General features: G+C 40.9%; 1 protein-coding gene across 2 annotated transcripts in view; it reads right to left on the bottom strand.

The window, feature by feature from the left end:
* The window catches only part of jade2 (jade family PHD finger 2), a 182,979-nt gene that overhangs the window by 135,253 nt on the left and 25,879 nt on the right, over nt 1-21,847 (bottom strand). For both annotated transcript variants that reach the window (XM_080483927.1, XM_080483928.1), the window contains 2 exons: nt 17,540-17,603; nt 11,138-11,223 (listed from right to left, as the gene is read on the bottom strand). In XM_080483927.1, coding sequence (XP_080340053.1) covers nt 11,138-11,223; nt 17,540-17,603 — 150 coding nt within the window. The remainder of the gene's footprint in view (nt 1-11,137; nt 11,224-17,539; nt 17,604-21,847) is intronic.

Here is a 21,847-nt window from a genome sequence, read left to right on the forward strand (position 1 = left end):
CATCAACTTCTCGACGGGCTTCGTATTAACGCCCACTCCATTACTAGGAGCATTCTGAATCACTTAAAGTAAGAAGCACATGTATAAATAACCTTTTTAAAACAAAAAATTAAAAAAAAAAGAAAAGGAAAACTTCACTGAGAGAAAGTCCTGCAGTTATTTAACATCGGTTTTTGATGCTTCACAATTTCGTCCCTCAGTCTTTATCATCTGCTGTCAAGTCACAGCCCTCACAACAATGGCGGTTAATGGCACCGAGCATTAACAATACGCATTACAGCGGAGACTAGTTGAGAAAACAACAAACCTGTGTGGACGGATTGTGGTGCTGAAGTGGTTATCGCTATTATCTTAGTCTGGTGGAGTTTGCATGTTCTCCCTGTGTGAGTTTTATCCAGGTTCACCGCTTTCCTCTAAGAGCCTAAACATGTGGTGCAGACTGATTATTGACCATGAACAGACGGAGAGAATCAAATAACATGAATTGGCACGTCAGTTGTGTTGGACTTAGTAAGTATGTCAGATTATTTACATATTTTCTGATAACTTATAGATAAACCAGCATTTCATTTGGATGTTCGGTTACGGTCACAAGCAAGTATCACTTTGAGTCGCACCCCAACAGGTACGAAAACCGGAACCTTTTGATGCTTCGCCATGAAACCATCACACATGACTGAAAGTAAAAATATGGGTCATTATACCCATGAAAGGCACGCACACGCACACACACACACACACACACACACACACACACACACACACACACACACACACACACACACACACACACACACACACACACACACACACACACACACACACACACACACACACACACACACACACACACACACACACACACACACACACACTCGAAGGAAAACGCACAAAGACAAATGACACGCTTAAACAAAGCAAATGCTCATGGGCAAACAAATACTCACTTTCCTAACCAAAAAAAAAAACACACACATCTGATTATTGTTTATATTTTTCCAAGACGCTTTCTGGCCAGCGGTGTAAGTTTATGTCTCGCCAACAAACATTAGCGCTTTGAGATGGGAGCAGAACAATTAAAAAAAAAAAGCCCTTCGGTTAAGTGTCATTAAATCAAATGCAAACAAACACAAATGCTCGGAGTTTTGTTTAATCTTCAGAATTTGATGTTGGCAACACAATACATGCTCATAGAGGCACATGAAGTACTTTTCTGTGAAGTAGAATAAGTCAGTTTCTAAAAGATTTGCGTTATCAATCCAATGACAGCATTGTTTTTAGAAAATATATTTGGTCTCCAGCTTTCAGAATTTTGAGTAAAATAAATCAGGATTCACATCTCTGCTCACATGTCATCTGTCATCATTTATTCATCATCCATTCACATCAGATCTTTGACTGAAGCACATCGCACCATTTCTGTCATTCCTAATCCATCTATCCAACTCTCTATCCGTCCCTCAATCGCTCTTCACCTCATTTCTTCACCTTCACAACCAGCCGATCATTATCTCAACCTCCATACTTCCATTAATCCATCTTCATTTTATTTGCCTTATTAGCGTTGAAGGGTAAACAATGACTTTTGTTTTTTTTAGATTTGAGCACCTGGCAGATGAGCGAGGGGAGTAATCCTGACAGTTTAATACAGTGGCTGGAAGCTGTGTGTGTGTGTGTGTGTGTGTGTGTGTGTGTGTGTGTGTGTGTGTGTGTGTGTGTGTGTGTGTGTGTGTGTGTGTGTGTGTGTGTGTGTGTGTGTGTGTGTGTGTGTGTGTGTGTGTGTGTGTGCATGCGTACGAGTGTGTTTGCTTGCATATGTTTGCACAGACTTCCCGGCTGGTACGGGGGGCGTCGGCATGCAAAGCCCTCCACCATCCATCCGGGCCGCTCGTCTATTCTCATCTATTCACTAGGTTTTGGCACGCTCGCGCACGCGGTGTTACACATCAACTCCAAGTTGTTTGCATCTGGTTGCCATGGATTTTCACAGCTGTTTATCCCACATCCTAATGAGCTTCAGCAGCTGCTTGCATCAAAGCACACACACACACACACACACACACACACACACACACACACACACACACACACACACACACACACACACACACACACACACACACACACACACACACACACACACACACACACACACACACACACACACACACACAACCTATTCTGAACTGTACACATAATTACTCAATCATTTATCTATCGTAAACTATCATACATATTAAACCCGTCATACATACTTAACTCTTAACATTGGTGTTGTTCCGATACCAATTTTGTGTCCCATTACCGATACCCGGTTGCATAGTATCGGCCGATACCGATAATTGCCGATACCGATACTTGCCTATACCGCAGTGTTTAAAAAAAGATATGGCCTGTTTTTCTTCCAATTCTTAAGAACTGCATACTCACTTGGTTATAAGAGTATATATATATATATATAAATCATTGCTATTATGGCTTCATCTGGCACTGCTTAAACCTTTGTGAAACAGGAAAAAAACACCAACACAGTAAATGTAGGACAGCTTTTTATTTCCTACCTGGTATGGGTGAAACTGAAAAAAGAATAAACTTTTCTTAATCCTGAGTTTTAGCTCACAAATGCCAAAAAACAGTGCAATATCCATGTACTGGTAAATACATGTAAAACAGTAGTCCAACCCCAGTTAAATTTTAATTAAAATAACAAATAATATAGATATGAGGCTTTCCTTGGCATGCACTGAATACATCACCATACATGGATCAGGAGTCAGGGCAGCAGTGAGTGAGAGTCGGGAGAGAGAAAAACACTCGGCGCTGCATGTCGGTGAGTTAATAGTTCGTACCTGCCGATACCAGCTTTTAGTGTGGTATCGGCCCCCCCTCCCGATACTGGTATCGGTACAACACTACTTAACATGAATATTATCTTGATAATTCCTTGACAAGAGCCCCGGCTAGCTCAGTTGGTAGAGCATGATATTCACACTCTCAAGGTTGTGGGTTCATGTCCCACGCTGGGTGCCACCTTCCTGTGGGCTGCAGGAAAGGTTCTTAATCGGTGCAATGTGATCTGGGTGACAGTGCTCAGACTGCCACCCGGAAACGGATAAGCGGGAGAAAATGGATGGATGGATTCCTTGACAACGTTACTAAGTAGAAGGGCATGATTTTCCTTTGTAAAGATTGTTTTAAATATTTATTTATTAGCTCTGGACATAAGAACCCATTAAAATGGCTTATTATGCATTCATTTTATTATTTTGTGTTACAAGCATCATTGGACACAGTAATAAGTTCATTGAGTAACTCTTAGGACAGTTTCACACCAGCGTTGTTTGGTCCACTTCAGATAGTCTGCTTCATTTATGGAGGCGTGAAGGAGAATCTGTATTCTGGTACGGAGAAAACAATCTAGGACGCTATTAAAAGTTAGTGTTACAAGATAGAAATGTTTTCATGAGTGAAGGAAGAAAAAGGCTGAAAGACGATAACACTTGGTGGTGCTGTAAGTACTTCTAAGATTGCACACCGTGGAATAAAAAAAACTGCTTTTGACAACACACACACACACACGCACACGCACACGCACACACACACACACACACGCACACGCACACGCACACGCACGCACACGCACGCACACACACACACGCACACGCACACGCACACGCACACACACGCACACGCACACACACGCACACGCACGCACACACACGCACGCACACGCACGCACACGCACGCACACGCACACGCACACACACACACGCGTTAGCAGGTCCAAATAGCATCGGAAAAGGCTTCACTGAGTCCCAGAAGCACAGAAATCACACAGAAGTCGATCACTCCCCACACACTCGCTCACCCTTTCATTTGTTTTCAAAGCACGACGGGTGCCTGTCATACTGTCATGAAGTTACCTCCACTCGAAACTGCAAGTTCAATTCCAATACAAGCTTTTGGCTTTTTGTTTAATTCAACTGTTTGTACAAATGGCAATCCACATCATTACAACTTGTAACATCTGGCAGCTATATTTGGCTTCAAAGACAACAATGAGCCCACACCATAGAGATTATAATGGCTTTGCCTGTGGTCCACCTACAACATCTGGACGTCTTGATGCACACGCAGCTGCCTCAGAGCGATAACTCACAATCTCAACGCACAAGTTGATTAAAAAAACACTTAAGAATGGTTCACACAGCTTGCCCATAGCCTGAAGTCATTTTCCAATGACCTAATTTGATTGTAATATTACTTCAACAAGTGTAAGTAATGAGGGGGAAAGGATGAGAGGTGATTTATGAGGTTTGTAATGTTTTCCATCACTTGGCTGCTTCTAATTCCTTCAATGCCAAAGAAGACAAACTTCATATCCTTCAAAGTTCACTTTTTTAGATATGAACACTGACCAGCATCAACAGAAACAGAAAGTAAGGACTGAAAAATACAGTAAACACATGTCTCTGAGTCTGTTTATACGAACACTAAACATCTGATCACTATCTATTTCTTCAGTTGTCAAATTATTCATGTAAACAGAATAATGTGATATGCTTTATCAAATAAAAGCAGATATATGATGATGAAAAGAATTGGATTAATGCAGACTTCTCCCCAATTCTCTGATGTTTCCGCATGTGTACCAAATCTGATATATCTCCTTCTGCTCATTTACTTTAAAGGTAAAAAAAAAAAAAAAGTAGAAAAGACTTGCGACTAGACATAACAGAAGCAAATGACATTATAAAAAAAAAAATTCTAAACAACAACAGGATGAGTGGCAGCCACTTTTAGAGTAAGGAGACCAAATTCATGTTAAATGAAAATCCTCAGCACCACTAACGTTCAAATGTGTTCAACGAAACAAGGCCAGATGTTTTAAAAACAAGAGGATGTTTGAGCCTTGTGTTATTATGTACTTGCACCAAAAAAAGCATCAGATCCAATTACTGTGATTATCTGATTGCTATTTGACCGACTACTGATTATCAGTTTGTGAGGGTTTTTTTGTGTGTTTTTACAGTCATGTGAACAGAAGTTTACTTACATTTGTTTTGGTGCGATGAAAAAGAAACAGTATTTCCGTCATCCTCTAGATGTTCCATGTTTACATCATTCAACAGTGAAGCTTCTCCGTTCAGTCTCACTGTAAGAAGTGAGGGATTCTCCTCTTCGAACGACTCGCTGCTCTATAGCGGCGGCAACTGGTATCTTTGGTAATGCTAATGAGCAGGAAGCTGACACCGGATCAGATTAAATGGAACAGTTCTGTTCAAACAGACGAGGTTTCTAATTGGTAACTGGATTTACCATCTCTATTGTATTACTGTGGCGTGGAGTGCCATGGACAGTGTGCGTGCGTGCGTGCGTGCGTGTGCGTGTGCGTGTGTGTAAACACATTAACAGTACCTTTTCTCTTCACCTCAGGACAGAAACACTGCAGCACAGCAGTCATGAGTTTGATACCAGTTCAATTAGATTTTATATAAATTCGAAATTTACATGCAGCTCAGAGTTATCTCATAATATCCTCATATATATGATAAATACTGCCATTCCAAGGACTGAAAAATGCGATTTATGCACACAAACCACAATGTGAAACTTATTTTAATTTGGCTATCGACAATTACATCTGTTAAAGAGCTTTACGTACGAACTGTGATGTTACAGGCAAGAAGCATTTTGTCCTCACAGCATCAAGACCTGTTTGATTCTATCTTGTAGTGTTTCTGTGTAGACGTTGCATGTTCTTACTGAGCATGTCTAATTACGTCTCCTTGTATTAGACTCCACAACATCTGCTTCCATACAGTCATTTCAACAGACAAAACACGACATGTAAGAAAATATGAGTAAATGAAAAATCACAGACTTTCGTTGTGACTGATTAGGGGGGAAAAAAACGGCCTTTAAAATAAAAGGAAATTATAGAGTGCCTTTCCCTTTGCCGTCTTTGCCAGGGACTTCACATCAACCTGCTTTCTTCCTCAGCAGCGAGAATGGATTAATTCATACTTATTAACTGTTGGGCTGATTGCGAGCCACAGCTTTTTACTAACTGCCAAGTTGTAAACTGTATAATGTCACAAATTAGTACTGTGCTCGTGATATAACTCATACAATTAGAACAGATCATTAGACCATAGTTTGGCATGGGGACTAATGCTTCACAGCTCATTCGTGCTCCGAGCCGCACTAATGCAGAAACGTTGAATTTCAGTTAAAATCACAATCATTTGATTCACCCTGTAACCATATGGCACAATGAACTACATTTTCCACATTTACACTGAAATCAAACCATCATGTGCACACTTGGTCTGGTATTAAGTGTAATCCAAAACTTTTCTATTGATAAAAAAAAAACTAAAAAACTCAGATCTCCTTAACAACCAACAATCCTCATTAAAATGCTGGACAACATGAAGAAAAGCTATTAAACATCAAGTGGTAAAAGTCTGGTTCCTATTATTGCTCATATTTGCTCATTTTGATTGTGTATAAAGAAGACCTATGCACACCGACTTTCATTGTAAAAACAACCACATAGAAAAAAATGAAAGATTCAAAGGAAACGAGGAATCTGATTACTGACAATCTCCATCTGACTATGTGATACAAAATTTCAATGCCACAGGCCCAGAGGAAACCCCCCAGAGGGAAAAGTGGTGTGTGTTTCTGTCACGATACATTGTGACAAGCTTCCTCGTGCGGCGTGTGTGTATGTGTGTGTGTGTGTGTGTGTGTGTGTGTGTGTGTGTGTGTGTGTGTGTGTGTGTGTGTGTGTGTGTGTGTGTGTGTGTGTGTGTGTGTGTGTGTCCTCTGCCCGTGTTACAGTGTTTTGACAAGTGTCACACAAACCTCGGGGGAAGAGTCGGGGAATTTCTCTGAAGAAAGGGGAGCTTTGCTTTTGTCACAAGAGATGAGGCCAAACGCATCTTAAAACAGAGTCCTCGCTCTTGACTGGGTGAGTCGGTGTCACTGCAGCGGCGTTGCATTGCAGTGCATCATTTTAACGTGCGCTTCCTCTGTGCAGTGAGCATCAGCAATTCGACCTGCTCGGCTTCCTGCCGCTGCCTTTTCTTTCAACCCTCAAAAGGCGCTTCTAACCATTGTTTGTCACAATTACTTCCTGTTTGTCTATAATATTGCTGCATTTCTTTTCAATTTCCACCCTCTTTTAAACCGAGATAAAAACAGTTATACGAAGAGAGAGAGGAAGTATTTGACGATGTCCTCCTTCCGCCAAGTGAAACCATTCAAACCACTTCTAAGAAAAGTCAAGCGTGGAGTGGAAGGCGCAAATAGAGAAGGCTCATTTTTAGAAAAGAGCTACGTTGTCATTACAAGACCAGAGTGTTTACCATCTGCCACACCTCCCTCAACCCAGAGTGAGCATCATCCCATAAACTCGCCCACATTGTGAGCCACTGTTTAATTTCCTTCTCAGCAGAGATACTAGGATCCGTATGTTTTCCATTTCCTAAAAACATCACCTTTTCAACTTTGTGAAAGTATTGCTCATTTTCAAAAGCACTTAGTTTCAGATATATCTGGTCTTTTTTTTTCAAACTAGAAAAAAAAACCTGCCACGTGTTTCAGAAAAGCCTAATGAAGGCACTGATCTGATAAGCGAGCAAAGGTAGGAAAAACGCCAGTCGAACCTCGTCTGAGGTTAAAAACCAGATGCTTTATTTTGAAATGGAACTAACAAGCAGGGTAGCTTTGCAGGCTACTTCAACAATTCCAACACCAAATGCCACATGTAAATGTGACATTTGGAAGTTGTTGATCTATATTAACCAAATTTATCTACTCAGATACAAAGAATGCCTCTTCACCTTTTCTGATTAATCAGGTCAAGGAAGTAAAACACTCAATCCCTTTAAAAAAAAAAAAGAAATCCAAAAATAGATGGCTTGCTCTTCTCTAAAAGCTGCATGGACTAGATTCTTCCTGACTATCCACCATCTTTAAAATCCCACAGAAATGAGCTAAAGTGGTTACGAGCAGAAACCTTCCAGATAAAGAAAAATGACAAAGAAAAATGAAATAGGACTGAAACTGACAACTTTGGCTGCAAAGATCCCGCGTGTATCATCATTAGCAGAACAAGAGGAACAGAAGTTCATGACCTTCGGGTTGTTCGACATTCAAGTTGCTGCAACTGCCTCAAGACACTCCGCACGTGGCCGATAGTCATCACTACAACTGATGGGAGTGTTGACTGCTCGTCACTGAGGGGTTCAACTTGTAATCTTTCTCACAGACGGCTCCCTTTGTCACTTCATCAACTGGCTGTCAAAATACGAGCTGCCCTTTGAAAATACCACCACTGGTGTAATTACCATGTAGAAGTCAAGAAGATTCTCGGTTCAGCTCAGTCCAGATTTTGGCGTGCTGCAAATAAACTGCGCCACCTAGTTTTTACGCCTGGTGCGTCGTAATGTATGGTGTGCATGATTGTCTAGTTTGGGAAAAAGTGAGAATAAACAATCTGTTCCAAAGTTAGAAATGTTGGTCAGACGTGTGTGACAGTTCATCTGAGGCATGAAGGCAGCATTAGGTGGGGTAAATAAACCAAGAGCATACTTCTTGTGATGAACTACAGCCAAATCTGGGATTTTGACTTCACAAAGACATGACATCATCAAGTTATTGATGTCATCTGAGCTATTTCAAAAAGTGGTAATAGCTAAAGAATAGAAAGGGGGGAAAAGCGGCGAGATTTGTCAATGCCTCTCGAGCAGCACTTTTCACACTTACCGTGTTAAGCTTTTCTGACAACTCTTCGGATGCACTTGCTGCTCTCGGGTTTAGAACTTTACACTGAGCCTTTGTCAGGTGTCACCCGCCCTTTTCGTTTGCTCAAGCTCTCCCCTGTCACTCACACACACACACCCCCCCCCCCCCCAAAACAAAAACGCAAGAAAAAAAAAAAAAAGAAGATGACTGTAAAACATCATTTTATGAAAGAGCAGCATGCCCCGGAGCCAGGAGGCTGCATTATGAAAGGGAACGTGGCCCCTGGCTCTTCAGCTGAGGCCCGGGTCAGAGCAAAGAGCTACAGTAGTAATTACTGAGAGTCTGATTGCTGACAGGACCTTCCAAACAGCCTGTGGTTAACTGGATAGAGCTGAGGGGGAGGAAGCTTCAAATGCACAACCCTGACAGATGCTCTGTTGATGACTTGTACTTCAGGGTGGTTTGGGGCCATGCATGCCATTTTAGCTTTATTCATTCTCCTTTGAAAAGTTTCACAAAAAAAATTTAAATAAAAAAAATCATTTGTGCTCCTCCGCTTTTTCAGTTTCCCGGAGAAAAGATGGGGAGGAATCACAGCGGAGGTGAAACAAATTACCCTTTGAAACGGTATAAATTCAATTTGTGAAGAGATCTTTGTCATTGAACAGTTCTTCATTCAGTTCTTCCTTCCTTCAATTTTTTCTTTTTTTTTTTTTGGAGGTGGAGGTAGTTCCTTCCAAATGGTAGAAATTATTTTTGGAGGCAAATTCTTCAAACAGCAGGAGACGAGTTCTCCCTAAACAGATTTGAACCCACTTCAGCGACGAAGTGGGAGGAATGTGTGACTGTGGCAGGCAGTGCCTTGCCACAACTGGTCGAGAGCACCATTTTCCAACCGGATTATGCCAGTTTTTTCCTCAGGGTGGTCATTTGAGAGCCCTTGGGATCATTCATCATGACCATATGGATGTCCCAACCTGGTACTTTAGCCACCCCAATTTGTGCCATCAGCGTGCATGGTTGATGTAGCTGTGGTGACGGAGATGACTGTATTTACATTGGACAGAAGTGTTTGTTTCGCTCATATACAACTGCAGCTGCTTTTGCAATATTAAAACTAGAAGGCTAATTCATGAAGTTTGTCTTGGATTAACAGAAATGTATTTAGTTAAGCAACACTGTAACTATCTACAAAGGCCTGCAGCGCATAGCTGATGGTACAAAGTGCGAATTCTTCTTCACTGCGATAAAGTGGATTATTGGCAGATATCTGTGCTTTACTACGTTCTTTATTTTTCAAACAACTTTCTACCTTTATTCATTCCATTTGCAAATAAACACCTTAACCTTCAAGGAGGACGACCCAACGTTTAAGACGTGAAGAGAGAAACAGTCAATACGGAGAAAAATACTGGCAGCAACACGAACGAGCTTCCTGTTTTCAATATAAAACACACCAATTTTAACTGTGTATTGAATTGTTGAGGCTTTGAGGAAACACCGATGTTTACTATGACAGTGTTCTACATTATAGTGTATTTGAAATCTTTTTATAATTATTATAAGTTTGTAATAGTTTTACCCTTCTATCCTGTTACTTTCAATAAAAATAACTTATTTCATTTAAGGGCTTAACATCCATTCTTTTATTTTTCGTCAGAATCAATTTTTGTCACTCATTTTTTACATTAATGACCCAACATTTTAACGCAAAAATATATATTCACATTTTTAAAAGAGAGTAGTAATGAATGTGGAACTTTGAATTAGCGACACTGATTTCAGCCTGAGCAGATGAGATGAAAGATAAAACCTTTGTGTATCTGTCAGTACAGTTTATGCATCACAGGCATAAGAGGAAAAACATCCAAGCAACTTGAAACACATTCCCCATCCAAGCAACAGCCAATAAAAAGTATCACTTTTCACTTTTGTACAGTTGAAAACCTTGACCTTTTTACTCTTCCTCAAGTAGACACTTTATTAATCCGAGCGGTTCTACTTTTACCAGTTATTTTGCACAAGTATTTGCACTTCTACTCAGGAATGAGTGTGCCGTTGCCACCTCAGGCATTTATCGGCTGCAGCTGCTGTGACACATGAGCCTGTGCAGAAACCACACGCATTAATCCAGAGTTTCAGCTGGCTGCAGATTTTGCACGTTTCCTCCAATTCATTTCATAAAAAGGGATTACAAATGGTGCAAACCACTCCAGAGAAAATGCATGGCTTAAACCATGTATGAAAACTGGGCAAAACCACAACAAATGTATTTTGCATGCGGCACTGAAGTGGGACAAAACTGCAGGCTTGTGACGGTCAAATACAAAGAGAATCAAACCCGCCAGAGTCACAGGACCAAAGTTCCTCACAAACTTACTTCTGATGGTTTCTGGTGCTGGTGCCGGACCCATGTGCTGCTGGTGCCCGTATTTTTAGAAGACTTGGACCACGACGTCACTTGACCTGCAAAAAGAAAGAAAGAAAGAAAGAAAAAAACAAAAAAAAAAGGACAAACATGGTTGGTGTGATGTCAAGAGAAATAATTTGTTCAAACAGAGACACAAAGCTTTTCTGATTGTCTTTGTCAATACACAGCTCGGAAGTAAATGTGTTCCAATCTTGAGATATTTGGAGTGATAATCAATTTAGTCTGTGTCTGATTAGTCAAAGATGTTCAGTGAGTGCAAATGTAGGCAAAATGAAGAACAGGACTCTGGCTGATGATCTGGCCTCATGTACTTGAATTCAAACCAAAGGAATTGAATTGTTTCACAAGACATCCTTGATTAAAGCCTTGTAGCAATCATGAAGCGGCAGAAACTTTGTTACCTGTCAGAGAGCTAAAAAAAAAAAAAAAAAAGCTCCTCATCAGAAGTTTTTTGAATGAGTGTGACACCAGTTGTAACACTTGTAATTCACAGTGACTGGAGACAGTTCAAACGCGACAAAGAAAGCAGCCAAACAAAAAGCCGTTCTCGAAGCAGTACCACTACTCTGAGTCAGACTTCTAATTGAAGCAGACTGATGATGATCTATTAAGAGCTTTAATAAGTAATGACAGTATAAATAGCATCTTGTTAAGCTGTTAGTCCACAGTGGTCCTTTACAACCTCATTAATACATAACTTAAATGCAATTAACCAGACACTAGAGCCAATCCCACCCACTACTTCAATTAACAGCCCTGCATGGGTTGTTTTTTTGGGGGGTTTTTCCACGTGCACGTACACTAATGTATGTGTATATAGGCTTTAATAAGAGGAAAAGAGAGAGAACAAGTGAGCGTGTAATTTGATTTATTCCATTTTCTTAAATCACAAAAATCTCGGCAACAGATGAAAGATAAAAGCTTATTTTCATGTGTGCACTGTGAAGAAGACTGTCATTAAAAAAGGCATCAAATTGCCAATTAAATTACATCACACTGGCATAATAGAAAACACAATACTGTGTAATGTAGCACATTGTGACCGTGACTCTATGCGAGTGTGCCTGTGTGTGCTGCCTCCCACTCTCCATATTCCCCTTGCCACCACCAGCCGTACTGCCACCATGCTAATTTTACTGGTGACGCGCGAACAACTAACTGTGCCGAGGGCAGAGAGCTGCTGTCAGGCCTGTCGTCAAAATCACCGACTCCCTTTCCCGCCCCCTAACAAACACCCCATGCATGCATACATGGTAGTGAGACACAACTGAATATACACTGCATGTAGCGCATTGAAGATTTATTTGATATATGCATGCGCAGTCAACCATCGCGATTTGCTCACGCAGATTCAGCCTTTCAACTGAGTTGCACAATTCTGTGTATCCATTATAACATTCAGATACTCAAACGTATTCAGACTGCAGCCTTGTGTTTGTTTGTCAAACGAGTACATTTTCACTTGGCGGTTTCCGACGGGTGGCGACGACATTATTTGGTTTCCCCATTTTGTACCAAAGTAAAGATTAGTACTCAAAAAGTTACAACACAGAACTTTTTTTTTTTTTTTTTTAATAATCCATATCCAACTCACAGCTTTATATGTATCCGAGGGGCAGAAAACCTGAAGGGAATCCCGACTGCTTTTTCTCACATTTCAAGTGAAAACGCATTGTTTTTGATTAGTTTCATGTTTACACAGCAACGTTTACAAAACGATGTCATTTTCATGTTGGGTCACTTGTCGCTGTTGTTGATTTTTAATTTTTTTTTTATGATGATGAAACCACAAACGCTACCAACTTTAACAATGGCGAGTACACAGACATTCGTATGGACAGACAACTAAGCTGGATTGTTATTATGGGTGATTGTCAACTATACAACTACAGTCCCAGGAGAAGATGGACTGGGAGTCATGACACTGGAGCAAACATTGTTGTTATTGTCCATCTACTAGCACATGTACAGAAGAACTATTTACTACAGCCGTGGTGCACATGCACAGTAGCAGCGTTTTAGAAAAGTTGTGTTTTTTGCTGTTTTCTCGGAGAGCATTTTCAAAAAGTTCCACTGTTCAGCGGCTCCGAGCACCGTTGTCATTTAAACGGGGCCGAAAGAGATCTTATCTCCATCCATCAATCTTCATGTGCAGCTTCATTCAAGTAAAAGTTAACTGTACCAGAACATACCACACAATACATTGGCAGCTATTTTCTTATTTTGGTTTATCACACAACCAACATCTATACAAAAACGAGAGGGAGCTCAAGTTACAACATCACAATTGCACTCACAAACAAGTGCCAGTTTCAAATTTAAAGGCATCATTTCAGTTAAGAGCAAAGTGGTATTTAGTACAGAGTTCATGTAAATGCTAGGTTTTAGTTTGGAGTTGTTCAACTATCTCATACATAAGAAAGCTTTGTGGTAGATTGTGAATGTCAGACAGTGGGAGGACTAAATTTGCTCTGAAAGTTAAACTGCTCCCTACCAAGACAGTGTTGTTCGCCTTATTATTTGTCACAGTATTAGACAGAAAAGTAGATTGTCAGTCTGCGATTTTTGGGAACAAAAACAAGACAAACACATTCTTAATGAGGCGAAGGATCCTGCGGTCAGGGTAACAGTCATGATTTATACGAGCGTTAGCGTGTCCACCGTGAATGAAAGTCAAAGCAGCCTCCTAACAAAGTCGGCGTGCGTGTATCAGCGGCACATGACTCTGCGGGAGCGGTAGTTGTTATGTGCGTATGCGTGTTGTAGATTTAAAAATATTTGGTGGGATTGTCCTCTAATCTGCTGGACCCTTTCTTTTAGTGAGTACAAGCCTCTGCATTCCAGTGTGTGTGTGTGTGTGTGTGTGTGTGTGTGTGTGTGTGTGTGTGTGTGTGTGTGTGTGTGTGTGTGTGTGTGTGTGTGTGTGTGTGTGCGTGTGAGTGTGTGTGTGTGTGGGGGGGGGGGTTGCATCCACACAACCCACATAAGGCAGCTGCAGGACTCCATCACTGTGGCCAGATAACCAAACAGGCCGCGGCACAGTTGGAGGTTACCATCATGGCCGTGTGTTAATTAAAAGCCGCGCTTGGTGCACAGCAGCCAAAATTATCATGGGCATCCTTCAATTAGAAACCTGATAACTTGCAGTGAACAGATGCAGCTGGAGCCCACACTGCACTGGCCAGGGGACGCCAACAGCTTAGGGCTGGTTATGAAGCCGGCCGCAAGGCCTTCAGCACAGGGGTGGTTCGGTCAGGTCTTGAAAAGCAGCCTGTTAAACCTGCTGTAAAAGACATTATACATGCAGACCTGTGACCACAGAACAGTCCAACCTGACCAGAGGTCAATTCAACCTGTGGTGTAAACAGCTGGATTGAAGTTTGGCTGGCTGGCCAATTCAGAAATCCTCTGTCTGTAGATCTGGAATTAACATCGGCTATTAACGTTTTTAAATATAGAGCCTACAGGTTTATATTATATTAAATCAATGCATCTGCTGTCATTTTTGTGGTTAAAAAAAAAAAAACGTGGAAAAAAAGTTTTTTTGTTTTTTGTCTTTTATTTGTAATATTTCCTAATTGAAATTGGATTTTTTTTTTTTTACACAAGAATGATTCATAAGTACTCAGCCAGACATCTGAAAAATTGTCGTCTTCATTCCTGGCACCAAACTGACAAAACTATTGCATCTGGTTTGTCATTACGTAACACAATTCTGTGTTTATTTTAACTACTTTAACTGAGAATAAAACTAATGAAAATCAACAGAGTTTGGGAAGGCCAATCCAAAAGTATCTTGCCTTCTTTTACGTTGTGATTCACTAAAGTGTTTAACTTTCATTCCTTTCTGGCCTGACAGTGCCATGAGAATGGCCAAACAAATATATCTGTTTCCCACTGCCAAACGCCAAGAATTATTCATGCTGAGCTGATAGAAGCCAAAAAGAATTGCATTCAAAATTAGATTAAAATTGCTAGCTGACTAAACCTTAATTTTTTTTCTTAATTTTTTATTTTTTTTTGGAAGATCAGTTGTGAGAGCCAAGTGTGCTTGTGGAACATTGCATGTCAAAGGCTGTTTATTATCAGCTGAATTTCCAGCCGAAGCTGCCAGCGATGGTAATGTGGTAGTCTGGCCAGATGTTCCCAACATCATGCAGAATATCTCTTCATAGCTGCCTGTCTGCCACTCTGTTTATAAGTGCTTATTTGAGTCTGTGTCATGACTCTGGGAAGAAAACATATCAGCCTGTCAAACTATGCATTCTTCGTCTAATATCCATTTATCACACTGCCAGCGAATGACTTCCAAAGCACATAAGGCCTGACTCGCTAAGTAAATTGAGCACCACAAATGTGAGATGTGGGTTTTATTGACTTTGCAGCCACAGTCTGTGTGTCTTAAGTGCCTGATTTACGAAAGCGTCAGCTCGGAAGGCTCCTGGACCGAGCTCGAGCTGAGATCTGCAGGCGTCCTGCAAGCAAAGATCACCACACAAAGTTCCAGCGAAAGAACTCCAGTTCAGTAAAACTGCAGCAAATCCAATCTCTGTTTCTTGGACAATCAATTTCATGCTACTTTTTCCAGGTGATCATTGTCACAAGACAATGGAAACTTACGATGAAGGACGGAGCAGCTCACAGTGCCGCGGGTGGTTAAATAAAGACTGTTTCGTTGAAGAAGTGAAATGAGCTCCGTGAATGTCACATCAAAAAGACTGAAGAGTGCACCTGCGGTGAGATATACCTGCGTTGTGTTTTTTTTTTTTCTTTTTTGTTCAACTCAACCACTTCTTTCTGGTTTATATTGTTCCAAATACATCTATATCTAATTGTTCACTTATTTCTGGAGCGCCACGTTTCGTTAACGTTATTAAATTCCACTTTATCAGCAGGAGTCAATCTACTGCTTGTTTCTGACATGTCTCCACAATAGATCGAATCACTCACAGATCTGTTCAGTTTGCTCCCAGTTTGCTGGAGTCCAGCAAATCAACAACAAAAAAAAAACTTAATGAAAGCGATCAAAACGCATTGAGCGTGAGGCTCCCACTGACTCCGAAGCGAACAAAGACCATCAACATTCATCACCACCTGTGCCTCCCGCTTCCAATAATTACATTTTCCACTCCTAAACAAACAGTCCACCGACATATTTATTTACTGTTAACAGCATCATTACGTAAAAAGGATGAAGACAAGCTTCCAGTTTCTAATTAATCTCCACATGCGATATCACATTCAGCTATTATATTCTTCTAAACCAACATTCCTTAACCTCACTGATGTATTTAGACTGCGTGCGTCAGTAGAACATGCAAACTCCACACTAAGCAGCAACAATTTCAAGTGAAAATTCAGAACTCTCGTCGTGTTTTAGGCGTCTGTTTACATGACAACGATGCTCAGAGTCACTGAAAATGCAACTTTTTGAAAACAGCTCCAAGGAGGAACTTTTCAAAAAACGATTGGGTTCCATTGCCGTGTAAACAGTGAAAAACGCAACTTTCCTGAAACGCTGCTGCTGCGCACCACGGCTGTGGTACATTGTTGTTCTGCACGCGCACGAGTCGATGGACAATTACAACAGTGTTTGTTTACCGGTCCATAGTCTCCTGGGACTTGGTAGTTTGATAGTTCAATCGTAATAGGAATTTTAACTTTGTCGTCTGTCCATACGAATATCTGTGCACCCGCTATTGTTGATGTTTAGCATATTGTTGTCTGCAAGCATATGTGTGGTTTCATGACAAAAAACAAACAAGTTTTTAATTTGGTCAGCCCCCTGTGACCAGAAAGTAGTATGGATAGATCGATGGCTACTACAATTCCCACGAAATTACTTTTTTGTTTCCTCACAGACAGACCGACAAACAGGAAATGGTAATCCATTAGTTTACCTTAACAGTGTCAAAGAAAAATGTAATTTCCCAATAAAGTCAGACATTTTACTCAAATTATTATGACTTCACTGTCAACACATCTCACTGCAAGCGCTATTTCGTGTCATACGTGACGGCTGCTGTACTTATATTTGTACTGTAGCCGCGGTTTAAAACGGGAAGTCTTAATGAGCAGAGGAAGTGAAAAAAAACAACCAGTGAGACAGGAGGAAAGTCTGCATGCAGAACGAATGTGAGGAGTCCTCTGTGGGAGCTGACTAAAATCAGGCCGCTCTCTGTACAACAGCAGCAGAGGAACTCACTTTACCTCACATTGGCTGTTTCCCACACACACACACACACACACACACACGCACACGCACGCACACGCACGCACACACACGCACACACACACGCACACACGCACACGCGCACACAAATTCTCTGAATTCCTCCCTCTCCAACTTACTGTCAGTGGTGTCAGAGTCATTGCTGCTCGTGGAGTATTTTCTCCTCTTCTTTTCGCTCTCCATCTGTCAGGGGGGTGGCAGGCAGGCAGGGGGGGGGGGGGGGGGGGGGGGGGGGGGGGGGGGGGCAGAAGAGGAGGTAGGAAGGGGGGGCAAAAAGAGAGAGAAAAACGACGAGTGAGAAGATGTTCGCCATGAAAACACAAGTGTTAATGAAATAATGCGCCGATGGCACCAATCTGTCAGAGCCTCCAGCGGGCAGCCTGCCAGAATAAACGGAGTTGATCACCGTTACACATTAGCGCCTCGGACTCGCTGGGAACTTCACAATATTACAGTTGTTCCACTTCTTCACATATCGTGGGAGTCCTTGTACAAGCGGGTTACGATTTCATTCTGTATTAGTATCGTTGTGACTGTGCCCGGCTGAAACCCTGACATAGGAGCGGCTCTTTAATTCTTGTGCGTTCTCCTTTTTTCGTTATTATAAAGTCAACCCAAGGCGCATAGCAGTAGTGTTTCCTCATAATAAAAACTCTCAAAAAGGAAATTCTCTCGTGAGCTACCATTATTTTGTTCATTTGTTACTTCGTCTTTCAAATCAAGAGAAGCCAAATGTGAGAATGGGAATTGTGAAATTCAGTTCCACAGATGAGGATGAGTTTTCTTTGCTGCCTTCAGGGGTCGTCACAACAGACATTTGATTTTGCACAGTGGACCCATCCCATCCCATATTAAAATTTTCTGAATTATTAAAAGTATAAGGCTGCGAACACCTAACTCAAACTTTTTTCCCTTGGATGACACAGATAAACATGTGGGACATTACCACCATATTTCATTATTTTCTAATTGATTTCAAGGAGCTGGTTAGTATGTGCACTGTTCCACAAGACAAGTACAAAAGCTACAGCACAAACCCACAAGCCACTGCGACTGCACACGCCACCACAGAGACACACGAGCCACAAGGAGAGCAAGTGAGCAACAGGCTGCTTGACTCGCAGCGTGTGGCTTTTGTATTGCGGTGATGAGCTATAAAAGACCCAACAATAGATTCAATGTAAAATAAACAGGAAAATGTATATTCATTTAGTGGTGGTAATAAAACACATATCCCAACAGGGTAAAATCTATTATGTGGAAAGAACTGAAGTGTCAGTACAAAATGTTGGTTTGAGAAATTTCCGGAAAATTCTCATCCAAGAAAAAAAAAGACGGCCGGGACGCCTCAACGTTACCTGATGATATGAGAATCAACATGTCAAAGATCCCAACTTAAATAATCCAACAGCAAAACGAGAGAGCAACATGTTTCAGTTAACTCATCCGAGGTGAGAGTTCAATGATGAACAGCATCGGGTAAATAATCAGTGTTCAAGATGGAGGAGAACAACATCACTACTTTTTTTGACTGAATTATTTACATGCGCTTTGAAGCAAAATTAAAAATCACTTGTAAGTGCAAAAACAAAACCAAAAAAAAAAAGTTTTGCCACTTGCCTCAACCACCATTTAAATAAGTCCACAATTACACTTGCTTTGTAACTAATGTGAAGTGCTACATAGAGAAAGCAATTCCACTGCAATTTACAAAGTAACAACAGCTCAGAGCAGTTTTAATGGCTCTACTTATGTTCTGACACTGTGAAGTATGAGTTTCATTTCAGTGCTACGCAAGGAGAAAGGAAGAACTGAACTGAGAGGGAGATAGCGGTGATGAGGAAGGACGACTCACAGAGAGAGGAATAAGATGAAATAAATAAAGGACATGTTACCGGCACAAAGGAGGAACATTACAGAGAAGACTGAGTACATCAAGGAGGAAAAGGTTGGATATGAATCAAATAGTGTATCTTTAAAAGCAATAAAATGCACTACATGTTTTTAAAATATTTCCTTTCTTAGAAAAAGCTGAAATTGAACACATGTTTCGTTTTTAATTCTAAATGAATCATCATGTGTGATCAGCTCAAACTTTTTTTCATGTTTTTAATCAAAAAAAAATCAACACGAGTGCAAAACTCATTGGCGAATTTGAATGAATTAGCTGTCAAATATAAGAAAAGATAATGGATCTACAATGGCTCAGTATACCAAATTATTTGAAACGGGTGTCACAAAATTCTAAACAAACAGATCGTCAACTCAATTTTTACTTTTTACAACGTTGAAGAATTAGTTTGAATCACTCATATCAGACAAAACATGCAAAGAAAAGAGTTTGACAGATGCAGATCAGCGACCTACAAGCATCTCCTGTCAGCATTTTCCCATCAGGGATTCCTACAAAACCACAAGGCCCTTTAAGAAGAGAAATAGTCGCATTGAGCATAAGAGAGTGACGTTTTTGACTCAGTAGTCCTAAACTTCCATGTGCCCACTTGGGAAAATTACTTGACCAGCCCTGCTGTGGAGTGTCAGAGTTTATTAACAAAAGCAAAACGCGAGATGAACTTTTACACCAAAAATAAGTTTTTCCAGCTCATGGCGAATCAACACCGTATTTCCTGCCGTTCAATGACGCGCAGACACTTTCTGTACATCCACACTGAAAGCTTCTACGTTTGAATACGTTGGATGACCGTGATAATGATCAAACTTTAAGTGAGTGACACTGGGGCAGTAGTTCAAACTGACACCTCACAGATGACGGTATCGTTTGAATTGACGTGTGCATGTTCCCCCTGATTTTATGTCAGTTAAGGTTAGGGTAAGGTTAATCCAATAGGTAATCCATCTAAATCAGCTAAATGTTCAAACATCCGCCTCTTTAATAGTCGACACCAGAAATCTTTTGTCTCACACGATGCACAACCACAACAACCCAAACATGTGTACAGTAACCTGTACTGACAGACGGCTCCACTCATCACGACGATGATCCAGCAAGACCGGCTAACTTTGGTGGATCTGAAAGAAGCTGATGCTCAACAGTTACAGGGTGAAATTCATCCTCTCCAGAGTGCTGCATGGAGGACAGTGGCTCACGTTTCAACATTTAAAACCCAAATATTGATGTTGACTATTGTGATTGTATGCTAAAGTTTCACTATTTCCTTGGCATTTTACATTTGGTAGCAACAGTACAACTTTAACTGCAGTGATATTGTGTTATTAATATACACAGGTTGAGCAAACTCATTCACTCTTCACTCGAGCAACACAGTCAGAACAACATAACATTTCACTAGTGGTACAAGTTATAGATAACGCATAAGCTAAATCTCTGAAATCACCCGAGACCTGTCTGCATCTTATCATGACATTTTAATAATCTTCCTTTTCTGCCATCATATATTCATCTGTATCTGTGAGTGCTGGCAGATTATAAAAGGTGATGAAGAGGCACTTGAAGTACCAAAATAAACTAAGAGAAAGCCAGCAATACTGAGTATTTTCAGATGGACACCTTGTTAATATGGATTCAGTCGTGTTTTAGGCCCACAGAGTGGTGAGAACGTCCGGGGCGCTCAGTTTCCTTCAACCGACCAAAAATGTGAATTTAAAGCTGACTGGTGACTCGTATTTGGATAAATAAGTATAAAAGTATCAATGTCAGCAAAAATTACATTTAGTTTAAATATTAATCTGAATTAATAAATATTACTGCAAAAGCAGATTTAAAGCTGTAGTTTCATGCATAAGGGGGTCTATAGATGAAGCAATGCTTGGCTCAACAAACCTGCCATTCAAATTCCAAACAAAATTGAAGTTTTATCTAAATTGCATTCCTGATAAGAAGCCAGTGAAAAGATGAGGGAAAAAGGATCAAATGCAGAAGGCTAAAACCAGTCTAAATAAATGCTTAATGTGTCGCCCTGCTCGCTGGAGGGCCAATGGAAGAGATATATAGAGCCTTGGTAAGAGTGAAAAAAGGAGGGCATGGGTCAAGAGAGTGTGAAAGTAAGAAAAATGAAGCAAAGAAAAAGAGCGGCAGATAAGAGTCAAAGAGTCAAAAGGAGGTTTTTCACATACTGCCAGACTGAAGCCAAAAGGAGGAGGTGCGTTACAACCTTCCATGAGGGGGGAAAGAGATTTATGTGGCAGTAAAACTGGCCTATTCCCTCTTATATGGAGCTCTTCCTGTACCCCGGCCTCCCTGCCTGCCCTGTGCACACTTAACTACTCTGACATTTGTGCTGACAAAAAAACATCTCTTCTTTTGCCGCCTCTTTCACTATTTCCATTCCACAGTCTTGGCATTTCGCTCTCTCCCTCCTCGTTCCTCCGTCTTGCTTGTCTTACAATAACAGGGACACAGGGAGTGTATGGAGCAAGGTTAAGTATATTATCGACTTCCTCATCCT

Source organism: Lipophrys pholis (assembly GCF_963383615.2).
Source record: "Lipophrys pholis genome assembly, chromosome: 16".
Taxonomy (NCBI): Eukaryota; Metazoa; Chordata; class Actinopteri; order Blenniiformes; family Blenniidae; genus Lipophrys; species Lipophrys pholis.